The following is a 17,595-nucleotide window of genomic DNA, read 5'->3' as shown; positions in this document are numbered from 1 at the left end:
AGGGCCGTTCCAGGAATTGAGTAGACTTAGCCTCGCCTTTGAAATTTTAAAAAGATATTGTGCACTCAATTTTAAAAGCCTGTTATATTAAATGAAGTGCCCTTTAATATAGACCACATGGACATTTCTATGCAGCAGATTTTTTTATGTGAATAAAGACAACATTTCTCCACATTTTCAACATCATGGTTCCTCATTTTAAGGTCAACCCTGTAACGTGAACTGAACTCTTGTTTTATTATGGTAAACAATTACATTAGTGTATATACAGTCAAAGTCTGAAGTTTTTCATACAATTAGGTTGGAGTCATTAACTCGTTTTTCAACCACTCCACAAATTTCTTGTTAACAAACTATAGTTTTTGAAAGTCAGTTAGGACATCTACTTTGTGCATGACACAAGTCATTTTTCCAACAATTGTTTACAGACAGATTATTTAACTTATAACTCACTCATTCACAATTCCAGTGGGTCAGAAGTTTACGTACACTAAGTTGACTGTGCCTTTAAACAGCTTAGAAAATTCCAGAAAATTATGTCATGGCTTCTGATAGGCTAATTGACATCGTTTGAGTCAATTGGTGGTTTACCTGTGGATGTATTTCAAGGCCTACCTTCAAACTCAGTGCCTCTTTGCATGACATCATGGGAAAGTCAAAAGAAATCAGCCAAAACATCAGAAAAATAAATTGTAGACCTCCACAAGTTTAGTTCATCCTTGGGAGCAATTTCCAAATGCCTGAAGGTACCACGTTCATCTGTATAAACAATAGTACGCAAGTATAAACACCATGGGACCACGCAGCTGTCATACCGATCAGGAAGGAGACGTGTTCTGTCTCCTAGAGATGAACGTACTTTGGTGCGAAAAGTGCAAATCAATCCCAGAACAACAGCAAAGGACCTTGTGAAGACGCTGGAGGAAACGGGTACAAATGTATCTATATCCACAGTAAAACGAGTCCTATATTGACATAACCTGAAAGGCCGCTCAGCAAGGAAGAAGCCACTACTCCAAAACTGCCATAAAAAGCCAGACTAAGGTTTGCAACTGCACATGGGGACAAAGATCGTACTTTTGGTCTGATGAAACAAAAATAGAACTGTTTGGCCATAATGACCATCGTTATGTTTGGAGGAAAAAGGGGGAGGCTTGCAAGCTGAAGAACACCATCCCAACCGTACAGCATGGGGGTGGCAGTATTATGTTGTGGGGGTGCTTTGCTGCAGGAGGGACTGGTGCACTTCACAAAATAGATGGCATCATGAGGGAGGAAAATTATGTGGATATATTGAAGCAACATCTCAAGACATCAGTCAGGAAGTTAAAGCTTGGTCACAAATGGGTCTTCCAAATGGACAATGACCCCAAGCATACTTCCAAAGTTGTGGCAAAATCTCTTAAGGACAACAAAGTCAAGGTATTGGAGTGGCCATCACAAAGCCCTGACCTCAATTCTATAGAAAATTTGTGGGCAGAACTGAAAAAGCATGTGCGAGCAAGGAGGCCTAGAAACCTGACTCAGTTACACCAGCTCTGTCAGGAGGAATGGGCCAAAATTCACCCAACTTATTGTGGGAAGCTTGTGGAAGGCTACCCGAAACATTTGACCCAAGTTAAACCATTTAAAGGCAATGCTACCAAATACTAATTGAGTGTATGTAAACTTCTGACCCACTGGGAATGTGATGAAAGTAAAAGCTGAAATAAATAATTCACATTCTTAAAATAAAGTGGTGATCCAAACTGACCTAAGACAGGGAATTTTTTACTAGGTTTAAATGTCAGGAATTGTGAAAAACTGAGTTTAAATGTATTTGGCTAAGGTGTATGTAAACTTCCAACTTCAACTGTATATGTATGTGTATGTATATATGTATGCATGTTTTTGTATGCATATGTGTATATATATGAGTATGTATGTATGTATGTATGTATATGTATATGGATATACATGTATATATATTTACCCCAAAAATATATGGGGGATTGGAAATTATGCAGAAAATTATGTTGATGGAAGCAACAATCTTTCCGAAATATCAAGCTGATCCAGCCTTAAAAAAAAGAAACGTTTTTTTTTTTTTTTTATGTCTGGAATTCATATAATTTTCTAATCGTTTTACGCGTGTATTTTTTTAAATTTAATACATGAGGGAGGGAGACAGGGCTTCAAGCAAAATGAGATGAGGCAAATACCACAATAAGACTGGAGATAAAAAATGATTCGCTTTTAATTGCAAACGAGAGTCACACCTATTGTTCTCTCATATTATTCTGATACTTGTTTACTGTTAATCAACATTTCAGTGTCACATCATTTAGCAGGAGAGCTCATTTTCACCAGGAGTCCCTGTCGTCGTTAGTTATATGGCACCAGAAAAGAATCCGTCAGAAAGTCCCTGTATTTCTTAACATCCATTAAAACGTACAAAGGTAGTAATAACATCAACAAGGTCTATGTCCGTGAGAGGGACACCATGTGGAGGTGTGTGTTGGTTTAACACAGTTAAAACCCGCAGTGCGATTTCCCTTTATCTGATTGAAGTGGGACATTAGTTTAGCAAAGCTCCAAAAATTGACATACTCAATACATTTTGTAGATTTTAGAATGTTTAGTATTGCATGCCTCCAGAATCATTGGGTCGTGTTCATCAGGGCACGCAATGGAAAACGTTTTAAAGCGCTAAACAAAGGACAACAAAAATAAGGTGTTTTCTTCCAATTAGTGCCTAATGAACTGGACCCTGGTCTAGGACTTTGGCTTATCTAAATGGCCACACTGTTCTCCACCACAGCAGGGTCCATATAGGTGTATGGCACTGGTAGCCCAGAGTTCCTGGCATTGACGGTCTCGCTGAAGACCTTCAGCTCCGTCTGGAATTTCTGAATCATCCTGCAGGGTGGTATCTCGTTGAAGTGCTCCTCTGGGTACTGGCCAAGGGCCACCTGCATACGGAGAATAATCAGTTAGAAAAATATTGATAGTTACAATATCATTAACATTAAAAAGGACACTTAAATATGATATTTTGTACATAAATATAGTATTTCGGGCCTAGATGATATTGATAATAGTTCATGAAAGATGGCAGACTCACAAAGTCACTGGATTGCTTGCTAAGGAGCCACATAGTTGACATGCCCTGTGCTGTTGTGCCGACATCGGGGAGGGTCTCCAGCATGGTGCTCTCAGTAGACTCCCCCTTAGTGGTGGGAGGTGGCTGTTTCAGGGAGATGGGGGTGTTGGGCATCCAGCCACCATAGTCATACTGTAACACGAAGAAGAATGACTGATTATTACTGACATCCAATATAGTGCTATTCTGAAATAATATGATAGTGGCAAGGAATTACAGAAAAAACCTTGCAACGTTTTTACAAATATGTCTCTTCCTAAATGGTAGAGGAGGCAGATAATGTCAGTAGTGCTTAGATTTAGATTAATAACACACTTGAGAAAAGTATGGGCTACGCTACACCCACCTGTCCAGAGTTGACAGCAGAATGTTGGCCTGAGCAGGTGAAGATCACCACGGTGACGAACTTGACGACCTCTGGCACAGTGGAGAAAGACTGAGGGATTCCTGGACAGAAAGATAAGAACCGAGAGAGGTGTGTGATGAATGGAGTTATGCCAGGGGAGCTGGGTGGACTGTTACTATAGGACAGTCACGTCCATGGGAGTTGTGAGTTATGCCGAGGAAGTTATGGTCCAGAAACAAAAAAACATATTGGTAAAAACAAGACATTTACCCATACGTCATTACGTCATTACCCCCCCCCCCCCCCCCCCCCACTATTACCCTGTACATCGTCACCTGTGCATTCTTGGGCCAGGAAGCCATGGTCAAAGATATCCTTGATCCAGTTCTGTAGTTCCTGGTCTTCCCGGACCTCTGAGTCACTCTTGTAATAGAAACTAATCACTTCCTCTACAAACCTATACCGAAGACGACAACGGAAGAACGAAGGAAGAAGAAGATATCATATCTATGTAGAGCTATACTTTCACTGTAGATTCTACCAGCGGATGATACTATATTACCACCATGTAGGTCTGTCGTAGCCTACCTGTGGATGATGTCCCACAGCTTGAGTCCATCATCCCTGTAGTAGTTGTTGGGGACTGACTCCAGACCTCGTGCAGTGATGTCGTCCGGCATACAGAGGGAGCTGATGACTAACATCAAGGCGGTGACCCGTTCCTGTAGGTTCATGCTCTACAACATTCGCAGAGTACGACCCTGCCTCACGCAGGAAGCGGCGCAGGTCCTAATCCAGGCACTTGTCATCTCCCGTCTGGATTACTGCAACTCGCTGTTGGCTGGGCTCCCTGCCTGTGCCATTAAACCCCTACAACTCATCCAGAACGCCGCAGCCCGTCTGGTGTTCAACTTTCCCAAGTTCTCTCACGTCACCCCGCTCCTCCGCTCTCTCCACTGGCTTCCAGTTGAAGCTCGCATCCGCTACAAGACCATGGTGCTTGCCTACGGAGCTGTGAGGGGAACGGCACCTCCGTACCTTCAGGCTCTGATCAGGCCCTACACCCAAACAAGGGCACTGCGTTCATCCACCTCTGGCCTGCTCGTCTCCCTACCTCTGAGGAAGTACAGTTCCCGCTCAGCCCAGTCAAAACTGTTCGCTGCTCTGGCACCCCAATGGTGGAACAAACTCCCTCACGACGCCAGGTCAGCGGAGTCAATCACCACCTTCCGGAGACACCTGAAACCCCACCTCTTTAAGGAATACCTAGGATAGGATAAAGTAATCCTTCTAACCCCCCCCTCCCCCCCCTTAAAAGAGTTAGATGCACTATTGTAAAGTGGTTGTTCCACTGGATATCATAAGGTGAATGCACCAATTTGTAAGTCGCTCTGGATAAGAGCGTCTGCTAAATGACTTAAATGTAAATGTAATGGAGCTGTAGGTCAATGAGGCCACAGATCTCCTCAGGATCTCATTCATCCCCTCTCCGCCCGAAGCAGCAAACTACAACGTCACTTAAAGTTACTTGATTACATAATTCTGTAACATTATAATGTACTTTAACTAAGCTACAATATTACACTGGTTCTATGAGAGATAGTTAACCTACCAGCAAGTATGTTGACCCGGAGTGCCAAATGACCATACTTGGGGGTACTGTAGGTTCACTACAAGACATACAACCGCATGTATGCTGACTCTGACACAACTTCCATGGATGTGTGATTCCTAATATGGACACCACACACTTCTATGGAAACAGTCCACTCAGTAGCCTACCTGAGTGAAAACTCCTTCATCAGCTATTAGAAATGCCCGAGCCAAGAGGTTGATCTGGAGGGAGTAGCGGGTGTGTGGAATCAGAAGCTAAAGCAGTAAACCAGGGTGGAGAGAAGGATGGATGGTCAACAATCCCAAGAGAGAAACTGGCATTAGTAAGGACTGTCTGGAGGACCACATTAGAAATAAGTGTATTATACTTTCATGTGTCATTATCCTCTGTCATGGTCCAAACACACCAAGACAGTCGGGAAGAGGGCACGACAATGCCTATTCCCCCTCAGGAGACTAAAAAGATTTGCCAAAAGTTCTATAGCTGCACCATTGAGAGCATCCTGACCGGTTGCATCACTGCCTGGTATGACAACTGCTCGGCATCCGACTGTAAGGCGCTACAGAGGGTAGTGTGTACGGCCCAGCACATCACTGGGGCCAAGCTTCCTGCCATCCAGGACCTATATAATAGGAAGGTGTCATAGGAAGGCCCCAAAAATTGTCAAAGACTCCAGTCACCCAAGTCATAGACTGTTCTCTCTGTTACCGCACGGCAAGCGGTACTGGAGCGCCAAGTTTAGGTCCAAAAGGCTCATTAACAGCTTTTACCCACAAGCCATAAGATTGCTGAACGATCAATTAAATGGCCACTATTTATATTGACCTCAACCCTCACTTTACCACTGCCTACATGTACAAATTACCTCAATTACCTCGAGTAACCTGTATCCCAGCACATTGACTCGGTACCGGTACGCCTATATATAGCCTCGTTATTGTTATTTTATTGTGTTACTTTTTTAACTTTATTTTATTTAGTAAATCTTTTCTTAACTCTATTTACTTAACTGCATTGTTGGTAAGTAAGCATTTCACGGTAAGGTCTACACCTCTTGTATTTGGCGCACCTCGGAGCACTAACTGGACATGCTATGCTATATTATGTTATGTTATGCTATATTCTGTTATGCTATGATATAATATATTATGCTATGATATATTATGTTATCTTATGCTATGCTTTATTATGTTACGTTATTCTATGCTATTTTATGCTATGTTATGCTATATTATGTTATGCTATGATATATTATGTTATATTATGTTATGCTATATTATGTTATATTATGATATATTATGTTATGCTATATTATGTTATGCTATGTTATATTATGCTATGATATATGTTATATTATGCTATGATATATTATGGTATGCTAAATTTTGTTATATTATGTTATGCTATATTATGTTATGTTATATTATGTTATGCTATATTATGTAATATTATGTTATGCTATGATATATTATGTTATGTTATATTATGTTATATTATGCTATGATACATTACGTTATGCTATATTATGTTATGCTATATTTTGTTATCTTATCTTATGCTATGCTTTATTAGGTTACGTTATTGTATGCTATTTTATGCTATGTTATGCTATATTATGTTATGCTATGATATATTATGTTATGCTATATTATGTTATATTATGTTATGTTATGTTATGTTATATGTTATGTTATGCTATGATATATTATGTTATGCTATATTAGGTTATAGTATGTTATGCTCTGATATATTATGTTATGCTATGCCATATTATGGAAACCATGTGTTTTGATCAAATTCCACTCTTTCCGCTCCAGCAATTACCACGAGCCCGTCCTCCCCAATTAGGGTGCCACCAACCTCCTGGGTTTATGCTATGTTATGCTATGCTGTGTTATGTACCTTGTAGAGAGGGTGCACCATGGGCATGTTGCGCAGCAGTGCTACGGCGAACACCTCAGCCAGAAGGTGAGTGCGCAGCAGGTGGACATTGAGTTGATGCTCTTGAAAGTCAGCGCTCCTCACAAAGATCTTGGCCAGGAGCCAGTCATACTCAGAGTCAGTAGGAAGGAAGATGGGGTTGTCTTTTGCAGGCTTCTGATTCAGCTGTGGAGAGAGAGAGTGTTAGGGACCTCATAGATGGCTACCAGCAACATAATCCCTGTTTAATGGAAAAATACAAATAATAACAATAGCAGATTCCTTTTTGGTGCTACATAGAACCCTTTTTTGAAGGTTCTATAAAAAACCATGAACATAAGGTTATAAATGGAATGATAATGGTGCTATAAAGAACCCTGTCCTAAGGTTCTATAAATAACTATTTAAAAAAAAAAATCTATATAGCACCAAAAAGGGTTCTGCTATCGTTTCAACCCTTTTTGGTTCAGGGCTTGACATTCACTTTTTTAGCCACTTGTCCTTTGTACAAGTAGGAAACATTTTTTACTTGTCCAAAAGCTCAAGACACAAAAAAATGGTCTGTAACACCATTTGTACATCATTGTATGATGCAAGGAACCACTTTACAAAATGAAATGCATTACTATCTTTTTTTTTACCATAGGTAAGGCAGTCTCAAAATACAACAAGGCTCTCCTGGAGGATGGTTGGACACCCTTGGTAGAAAATGTTGCAACGTTACAATTACAACCAAATAGCCTACTTGTTATGTCTTGAAAGTAAGGGCTTCCCGTCATCGCTGGGATGATACAAAAAATATGTCTACGGTTCAAAAGACTGACAGATTCAAAATGCATACAACCACTGCACATCAAAAATGTAAAAATGCAATAGGCTGACGCAAGAGCTCAGACCGTTTAGCTTAAACTGTTGATACATTTGTTTAAAAAAATGTTTTTATTCATATTATAAGCTCAACAATGCACACATGGCTGTAGTCTATGCGCAAATGTTATTGGCATTGTTGAATTAGAATTCATAATAGCAAGCTAGGACTGATGGTTTGGTTAACTAAACTAGCAAGTCTTTTCGGTTACTCAGGCAACTAGTGTCGCTATCTAGTAAACTTGCTAGCTATTTCAGTGGATGTTGAACTCATTTATCCCTGCAAATGAACACATTTCTAGCAGTAAATGTGCTAAATTATAGCCATGGTATAAAAGGGATAATCAACTCGGGGCTCTATGAGTACTCTGGAAAATAATGTAACTCTGTGGAAGGTTAGTTCCACTCTGCTAGTGCGTTGTGGAACACACCTCATTATTAATTATTTTCCAGAGAACACATAGTCGTTGATTATCCTTTACGTATTTCACAAGACACTTTCACTGGCCATAGTCATATTGAACATAACACAACAGATAAACTGGGATGACACTCCCACTTAAAAAGAGCTTTGAGCATTTTAATTATCACAAAAAGAGGAAAGAACCCTTTTCTGAACTCCAAAGAAGCATTGAAGGACTCAAAGGTTTTACATAAAACCATCACCCTTCCCAAAGAACCCTTGATGAACCATATGTTCTAAGTGTGTAATGCATTAATTAAAAGCATTTGAAGACAATATCAAACATATTTTCTTTGGGCGCTGTCAGATACAGTGGAGGCTGGTGGAGGGAAACATGGGGAGGACGGACTCATCATAATGTTTGGAACGTAAAGAAGGGAACGGTAGTAATGAGCCTGTACTCTGCATTTCTACCTCCACCAGCCTCCACGGGTAAGTGGGCTCTCTAAAGGAGATTGAATCATGATGGGTTTACAGACTCTCTCACTTGTAATGGTCTCCGTGACTGTAGTCTTCACTTCAACATTAGTTAGGTCAACCTTACCTGGATGGCGATGGGAACCAGCATGTCATCAGGGGTTCTGTAGAGCAGGACCAGAGGAGCCGCCATGTACTGTTTTTTCCTATTGATCACGTTTGCCTTTAATCCATTAAGGTTCTTGTAGTCAAGCAGGAATATGTTGCCGCTCTGTTTGGGATTGGATGACATGGGAGAATAAATCCAAAAGTTACAATGCAACAGTTTAGGATTACGGTTCACTTTCTTGATATTTTGGAATGGGACAGATATTGTAGCTCTGTGTTTTTACTAGGATTATCCCCAAAAAATCCAATAAAGTTATTTTTGGGATTACTTTCTTGGATTTTAGGGTTACCATCCCTCCACAAAAACATAAAAGAAAGTAATACTGGGATGTTTTTCATTTTTTCAGTAACCAGGTTTCCATCCAACATTTTTGAAGTACATGTCAGATAGAAAATGTCACGACAGGCCTGAAGGAAACAGAACGTTTGTCTGTAAACTTTCAGCATGTCAACAAAACAAAATATACTAGACAAGGTGTGACATTTTTTAAGGTAAAATGTATTATGGGAGAAATGGTGGTGGAATGGCACTTTTATGTGCAAAGATTGATATAATAACCATCACATCTAAGTAAACTTGGAGTCACATGATGATATGTTGTGTGGTCCTCTCACTACGACTGATCAGGAAAACATGCCGTTTATTAGACTACAGATTAAATAAGTTATGATGAACTTCACAGGGTGGTGAAAGTGCACAGTGATGAGCTTGATGCTCCTTTTCCAATAAATATCGAGGGTCTTTTTCTGGTGACATGATGACCGATGCTTGACTGCCGTTGATAAGTAAAAATAATATTTTTGGTCCATATAATAATGTCATCATGTAGGCTATACCTGCACTGTATCTGCCAGCTGTTGGCTAGAGTGCACGAGCCAAGACCAGAGTGGGCACATTCGCTATATAACAGAAGAATAATTGTGACAAAGCCATCAGAGTTGAAAATGCCATGGAAATGCCATTTACATGTTTTTATTTTTTATGTTTGGGTACATGGGAACCACAAAGGTTATTTTTATGTGAACTGCGTCATCACACAGCCTTATACAGGTCAATTTGATGGAAACATCTATCGTGGGGAAATGTGCATATTGTTTTATGTGGATTTGAGAATATTTGCATGAAAATCTGTTGCCAATTGGATGGAAACCTAGCTATTGAGAAACATACTGGATGGACCTCCACAAAAGTCATCTGGAGGTCCAAAAAGGAATCTGGTACATGCCTCTGATGGTCCAAGAAAGTGGACATCTAGACATCCAACAAAGGGATCTCTATTGACTTCCATTGATAATTGGGAATATCTAAGATATTCATCTAGGTCCAAGAGTACTGCCCAAGTCCAGCGCCACGTATAATATAAGTGGTACTGCAATAATGTAGGCAACTTTTAACAATTCATTTATTTGACCAAAGAGTCCCATTTTGACATACTGTACAGTACCTGCAATTCCCTTAGGAGGCTGGACGATCCACGAAGAGAGGGCTTGACCATGTCTTCTGTGACGGGGAAATTTGCCGGCAACTCCGAGCAGCGACGGATCAACATGGGGTTGCAGCCGTTCAGATACTGGTACCCAAAAAACTCATCTTCCTTCCAGTGCTCCTGTGCGTAGTCTGGAAGGAGGAAATGCTGGGTCGTATTAATTAGTGCACACCGTAGCAAAACCTTTTGCAACAGAAAACAAAATCAAGAGTTTCTTATTGGACAGGTATTCCCTCCCTGTTTCAGTCTGTTTTCTTCCAGATGATGCCTAGTAATCCAGGGTCGTTTTCAGTATATACAGTACCAGTCAAATGTTTGAAGCTGGTTGAGAGAATACCAAGAGTGTGCAAAGCTGTCATCAAGCCAAAGGGTGGCTAGTTTGAAGAATCTCAAATATAAAATATTTGTTTAACACTATTTTGGTTACTACATGATTCCATATGTGTTATTTCATAGTGTTGATGTCTTCACTATTATTCTAAAATGTAGAAAATAGTGAAAATTTAAAAAAAACTTGAATGAGTAGCTGTGTCCAAACTTTTGACTGGTACCGTATGTATATTTTTATTGGACATATTCAAGTAGTATTACTTCCCCCTTTCACTTTGTTTCAAAACGTTTACCACCTAATAAACAGGCCCCTGGAGTTAATACTGCAAATGCACCTATGAAATGCACTCACCTGAGATGACAGTTCTATTGCAGCAGAAGACTTTGCTGATTTCATCAATGTTTTTCCAGTTCTTCTTGCTGTTGGAATACCCCTTCAGTTTCAGCTCAGTGATCCTACACAATGGAAGACAAGGAACTATGTCAAGATGAGCCAATAGAGTTTCACAGAGGAAATGTACAACTCAACAATATAAATGAATGGAATACTTTAGAAGAGCTTTGATGATCTGCTGCAGGAAGTACTATTTGAACTGTCCTTAGAGGATGAGTTATGCCCGACGTACGCAACGCAATACGCTAACGCAACAATGGCTGTCCTGCATAGTCGCAAAAATATGCAAGTGTGTGCAACCCAAAATGTTAAACTCACCACGTACTGGACAAAGGAAAAAAGCTCAAATCCGCACTGAACTATTCTTACATTTGAATGTAATTATCAACAGGAGAGGTCAGAGCAATCAGACACATTTGGGCGACAGCCTTCATCAGCGTTTGGAGAAAAATAAGGCATTCACACATAGTTATAAATGATGAAACATTGTAGTATCTTTTTTCACAATCATAATTTACATTCATTATTTACATACATTGTTCTACTATTTTTCACAACTTCTAGTGCCTAAAAATACATTAAAACGTAAAGAATATTTGAATGAATGAGGGTTTTTGGGGGTTTTCCCCCCAGTGCATGCCTTTTGAACCCGGCACGCAACAACCTTTTGTTACTACAGACTTTCGAGTTCAGCACGCCAATTCCTCATTCTGCCACTTATCACATAGGGAAGCCATTATGAGAAGTACATTGCATTCTCGTGTTGTGTACTCAAGTCGGGTATACATTTGGCTTTGGTGAGGAACTCACCCGGTGGCGGCGGTGAAGAGGAACTGGGTGGCCTTGGTGAACGAGAATTGGATCTCGCTGGGAAGATCCAGAGGGTTGTCTGCCTTCATGCTGCCGGGGAAACCCTCCTTGTAGGTATCCCAGCTGAGTAGGAGGAGGAGCAGGAGGAGCAGGAGAAAGGGGAGGAGCAGGAAATATATGGAGGTTGGTCAGATATAATGGACAGACTGGGCAGCTAGGACGAAAGACCACAGCACCTACCAGTACTGCTCAGTTCTCGTCTTCATCTCCAGTTCCCTGCTGTACCTGGCAAGATTATTAGTTTCATCACAGAGTCTTTTAGCTGAAAAATATTAAAAACAATAAATCACACGTATTATTGCACTAATCCTTCAGAACCAGTGTTGCATGTATTACTGTATGTACGGTGGCCCTAAGAGGCAAAGTAGCTTTTAAAACTTAGTGACAGCGTGCACACACAAAGAAAATGCCTCCCCCTCACAATGGCTGCAAGTATCCACTTTTTTCCCATGCATTACTCATTCTGACATGTCTGCATGTGATGTTGTTTCATAACGTCCCACCGTGCTGACCTGTGCCCTCTCTGAACAGGTGCACCTCCTTGTCCATAATCCAACGGTAGATAGGGAACTGGCATGTGCCTCTCTCTGGCGTCGTCACGACAACCTTGGACGGGAACCAGGCGTCCTGGGGGAAGAGTGGGAGGGGCTGTTTGTCCAGCTCTATCAGCACCAGCTTGCCGAGTGAAAAGGGGCACACCACGTCGAATTCACGAGACCCCTGCAGAGAGAGCAGGGGAGAGAGAGAGATGGAGGAAGTGAGAGATAGATGGAGGGAATGAGATGGAGGGAGGGAGGGAGTGAGTGGGAGAGAAAGGGAGGGGCAGAGAGAGAAGATGAGAGAGCGGAATCTGGACTGTGTGAGAAAGCAAGTAACAGGCAAATATAACTAATCCTGTACTACCAGTATTATTACGTAAGGGCCCAACATAAAGGCAACAAAGTCTTCACGTCATATACACTATATGTTAATGAACATATTGGGTGCTTTTGGGTGTGTTTTGAGTACAGTATTTGAAAAATGCAAATGGTCTTATTGAAGCTAGAATAATTTGTTGCAACATTCATTTTTAGAATTTTAAATTATATATACTCAAAGATTCTTGAAGAATATAATTTATAATTGCTTAGTTTAACTGTCGTACCAAAGCAGAACCCAAAATATAAGCTTGTTTTACACCAATGTTTGTAAACAATGTAAATGTAAACAAACACTAAGCTATAGCCACAAAACATGGTTAAAAGTATACATTCTTCTATGAGTTTGAGAATGGTGACATTTCTACAAGCCCATCCCTCAGCTTTTTACCAAAACAGAGGCGGGGCGCCTCTTTGTTATTGTTTTAATTAAGGATTCTAGATTTAGAGAGAAATATCTCTTAGTACTGATAGGAGCATGACTGACTTACTGTATCTTGATAGAAGAGTCCCTTCAAGCTAGTGAGCCATGTGCGCTTACTCTCTCCTTTTTCGCCAACCAGCTTGATGAAGACGTTGTTCATCGTGGTGGCAGTTGCGATGTTGTGTGTGTGCACAGTCACCTTGTATTTTGCCATTTTGACTCTGAAAAACACTATGATTGGCTTATCTGCACACACTGAGACTGCACAGCAAACAACATTTCATTCAATGTAGATGGTGCAAACATTTCTGCAAATATTAAGACTTGCATGATATCTGTTGATCCATTTTAATATAACAAAATCATTTTTTTATGGTATTCTTGCTTGAATAACAAACATGCAAAACCACAGTTATTGCATACACACAGCATGTAGGGGGACATTTTGCACAAGCAAATGATAGTGAGCAAACGAACCATAGACAGGAGTAATATGCTTATTCAATGTGCATATTATCCAATATACCCATTGCATTGTGTGCATTGCATTGTGTGCATTGCATTCGTGGCTCAGTACACTGCTCTCTGGTTAAATAGTCTCTTCATTCTACACATAGTTGAAGAAAACAAAACATGAAATCACGCTGCACATCAAGTTGAACTGTATTTCTTGCACACATCTGTGCTCTTTTGCTTGATGAAAATGTCTCCCATATTATCAAAAATAAAACATTCAGAGTTCCCTTACCTGATTGGTTGATAGTTTGTAGTACCCTGTTAACTGTGCCTTAACATGCATGTAATGATCACCTTCCATACTGCTTGTTTTATACCTGGCTGGAGGTGTGTGCAGAACACTGAGTACATATTGGGTGTTACTTCCCTCCATTGAACTTGCTCATCCTGCATGATAAATTCTGTTGATAGCGAAGCGTTGCCCAATCACCTATTGTAAATATACAGCAGAAGTGTTGAATCTGCTTGTAAAGGTTGAGCCATGGTTGAAAGGGTGTTGTAACGTCAATTTCCCAGTTCTGAGGGCATGCGGTTAAATCTTTGCTCGGCACTGCAATGCAAGTTACATGTGGGAAATTGCATTGTTGTCACAGACTCTGTTTAGGTGGTCTGCAAGATATCCAAACAGGATTTTACGAGTCTTGTGCAGTTACTATATGGAGTTAGTACTATATCTACTATACTGTACAGTATCTCAAGGACAGCCTCCAAATCCTTCCTACTCACACTAATGATACAACTTCCATTGTGCTTATTTGGCAGGACACATACGGTCAATATGTATCACTAACTTGCATCTTATCGCATATCCTCCAAAGAATAGGTGAGGCCAGAGGAGGCTAGTGTGTCAGCGATTGTGTGCAGATATGTAGCGGAGTCAGGCGCAGGACACAGGTTTTGAGCAACACAACGGAGTTTACTCAAAAATCAAGCAAAATTCCAAAATGGAATAATAACAAACACACATGCACCTACAACAACCACTAACGACACAAACAATCACGGACAGAACAGAAATGTATGCCAGAGGGTTAAATAGGGAACATGATAGGGGAATTGAAACCAGGTGTGTGTAATACAGACAAAACAAAACGAAACTGAAACATAGATCGGTGGTGACTAGAAAGCCGGTGACTAGAAAGCCGGTGACTAGAAAGCCGGTGACTAGAAAGCCGGTGACTAGAAAGCCGGTGACGTCAACCGCCGAACACCCCCCGAACAAGGAGAAGGGCCGACTTCGGCGGAAGTCGTGACAGTACCCCCCCCTTGACGCGCGGCTCCAGCAGCGCGCCGACACCGGCCTCGGGGATGACACGGAGGGCGAGGTGCAGGGTGATCCGGGTGGAGACGGTGAAACTCCTGTAGCATTGAAGGATCTAGAATGTCCTCCACAGGTACCCAGCATCTCTCCTCCGGGCCGTACCCCTCCCACTCCACGAGGTACTGAAGGCCCCTCGCCCGACGCCTTGAGTCCAGGATGGCTCGTACGGTATACGCCGGGACCCCCTCGATGTCCAGAGGGGGCGGAGGAACCTCCCGCACCTCAGACTGCTGGAGCGGACCAGCCACCACCGGCCTGAGGAGAGACACATCGAACTAGGGGTCAATGTGATAATCAGGGGGAAGTTGTAACCTATAACAAACCTCGTTCAGTCTCCTCAGGACTTGAATGGCCCCACAAACCGCGGACCCAGCTTCCGGCAGGGCAGATGAAGGGGCAGGTTTCGGGTCGAGAGCCAGACCCGATACACCGGGGCCTCACTCTGGTGGCGGTCGGCACTCGCCTTTTGCCTCCTGATGGCCCGTTGTAGCCGCACATGGGCAGCGTTCCATGTCTCCTCTGAGTGCCGAAACCATTCATCCACCGCTGGAGCCTCAATCTGGCTCTGATGCCATGGTGCCAGGACCGGCTGATAACCCAGCACACACTGAAACGGTGATAGGTTGGTAGAGGAGTGGCGGAAGGAGTTTTGGGCCATCTCAATCTTATCCACCGAAATTGTTGCAACCCCTATTACTAGCCTGTTCAACCTCTCTTTCGTATCATCTGAGATATCCAAAGATTGGAAAGCTGCCGCGGTCATCCCCCTCTTCAAAGGGTGAGACACTCTAGACCCAAACTGCTACAGACCTATATCTATCCTACCCTGCCTTTCTAAGGTCATCGAAAGTCAAGTTTACAAACAGATCACCAACCATTTCGAATCCCACCATACCTTCTCCACTATGCAATCTGGTTTCAGAGCTGGTCATGGGTGAACCTCAGCCACGCTCAAGGTCCTAAACGATATCATAACTGCCATTAATAAGATACAATACTGTGCAGCTGTATTTATCAACCTGGCGAAGGCTTTCGACTCTGTCAATCACCACATTCTTATCGGCAGACTCAACAGCCTTGGTTTCTCAAATGAATGCCTCGCCTGGTTCACCAACTACTTCTCAGACAGAGTTCAGTGTGTCAAATCGGAGGGCCTGTTGTCCGGACCTCTGGCAGTCTCTATGGAGGTGCCACAGGGTTCAACCCTCGGGCCGACTCTTTTCTCTGTATACATCAATGATGTCGCTCTTGCTGCTGGTGATTCTCTGATCCACCTCTACACAGACGACGCCATTCTGTATACTTCTGGCCCTTCTTTGGACACTGTGTTAATTAACCTCCAGACGAGCTTCAATGCCACACAACTCTCCTTTCGTGGCCTCCAACTGCTCTTAAATGCAAGTAAAACTAAATGCATACTCTTCAACCGATCGCTGCCCACACCTGCCCGCACGACTAGCATCACTACTCTGGACGGTTCTGACTTGGAATATGTGGACAACTACAAATACCTAGGTGTCTGGTTAGACTGTTAACTCTCCTTCCAGACTCAAATTAACCATCTCCAATCCAAAATTAAATCTAGAATCGGCTTCCTATTTCACAACAAAGCCTCCTTCACTCATGCTGCCAAACATATCCTCGTAAAACTGACTATCCTACCGATCCTCGACTTCAGCGATGTCATTTACAAAATAGCCTCCAACACTCTAATCAGCAAATTGGATGGAGTCTATCACAGTGCCATCCGTTTTGTCACCAAAGCCCCATATACTACCCACCACTGCGACCTGTATGCTCTCGTTGGTTGGCCCTCGCTTCATATACGTCGCCAAACCCACTGGCTCCAGGTCATCTATAAGTATTTTCTAGTTAAAGCCTCGCCTTATCTCAGCTCACTGGTCACCATAGCAGCACCCACCCGTATCACGTGCTCCAGCAGGTATATTTCACTGGTCACCCCCAAAGTCAATTCCTCATATGGCCACCTTTCCTTCCAGTTCTCTGCCGCCAATGACTGGAACGAACTGCAAAAATCTCTGAAGCTGGAGTCTCATATGTCCCTCACTAGCTTTAAGCACCATCTGACAGAGCAGCTCACAGATCACTGCACCTGTACATATCCCATCTGTAAATAGCCCATCCAACTACCTCATCCCCATACTGTTATTATTTTATTTTTTTGCTCCTTTGCACCTCAGTATCTCTACTTGCACACTCATCTTCTGCACATCTATCACTCCAGTGTTTAATTGCTATATTGTAATTATTTCGCCACTATGTTCTATTTATTGCCTTACCTTCCTTATCCTACCTCATTTGCACACACTGTATATAGACTTTTTCTATTGTATTATTGACTGTATGTTTGTTTATTCCATGTGTAACTCTGTGTTGT

The 17,595-nt window shown here is 42.0% G+C and overlaps 1 protein-coding gene across 1 annotated transcript; it reads right to left on the bottom strand.

Annotated features, from left to right (window-relative positions):
• Nucleotides 1–2,235: 2,235 nt before the first annotated feature.
• On the bottom strand, nt 2,236–13,574 carry LOC120034995 (hydroperoxide isomerase ALOXE3-like). Its single transcript, XM_038981727.1, has 15 exons — nt 13,428–13,574; nt 12,532–12,739; nt 12,200–12,281; nt 11,960–12,082; nt 11,108–11,211; nt 10,384–10,556; nt 8,898–9,041; nt 7,006–7,209; nt 5,271–5,357; nt 4,906–4,994; nt 4,077–4,178; nt 3,824–3,945; nt 3,489–3,589; nt 3,104–3,274; nt 2,236–2,951 (listed from the first exon to the last, which is right to left on the bottom strand). Exons 1-15 carry the CDS (start codon nt 13,572–13,574, stop codon nt 2,772–2,774), a joined length of 2,037 nt encoding a protein of 678 aa, XP_038837655.1. The 3' UTR covers nt 2,236–2,771.
• Between the last annotated feature and the right edge of the window lie 4,021 nt (nt 13,575–17,595).

This window comes from Salvelinus namaycush, chromosome 42, assembly GCF_016432855.1.
Source record: "Salvelinus namaycush isolate Seneca chromosome 42, SaNama_1.0, whole genome shotgun sequence".
Lineage (NCBI taxonomy): Eukaryota > Metazoa > Chordata > Actinopteri > Salmoniformes > Salmonidae > Salvelinus > Salvelinus namaycush.
This window is presented reverse-complemented; position numbering and strand designations above follow the sequence as displayed.

Bases quoted from the DNA above. Each gene is read 5' to 3' on its own strand.
- LOC120034995 (XM_038981727.1), bottom strand. From the start codon at position 13,574: ATGGCAAAATACAAGGTGACTGTGCACACACACAACATCGCAACTGCC. The intron at 12,083-12,199 runs GTAGGTGCTGTG...CCTCCTACTCAG, and splicing joins ACGAGAACTGAGCAGTACTG to CTGGGATACCTACAAGGAGG. The intron at 4,995-5,270 runs GTAGGCTACTGA...GTGACGTTGTAG, and splicing joins ATGAAGGAGTTTTCACTCAG to TTTGCTGCTTCGGGCGGAGA.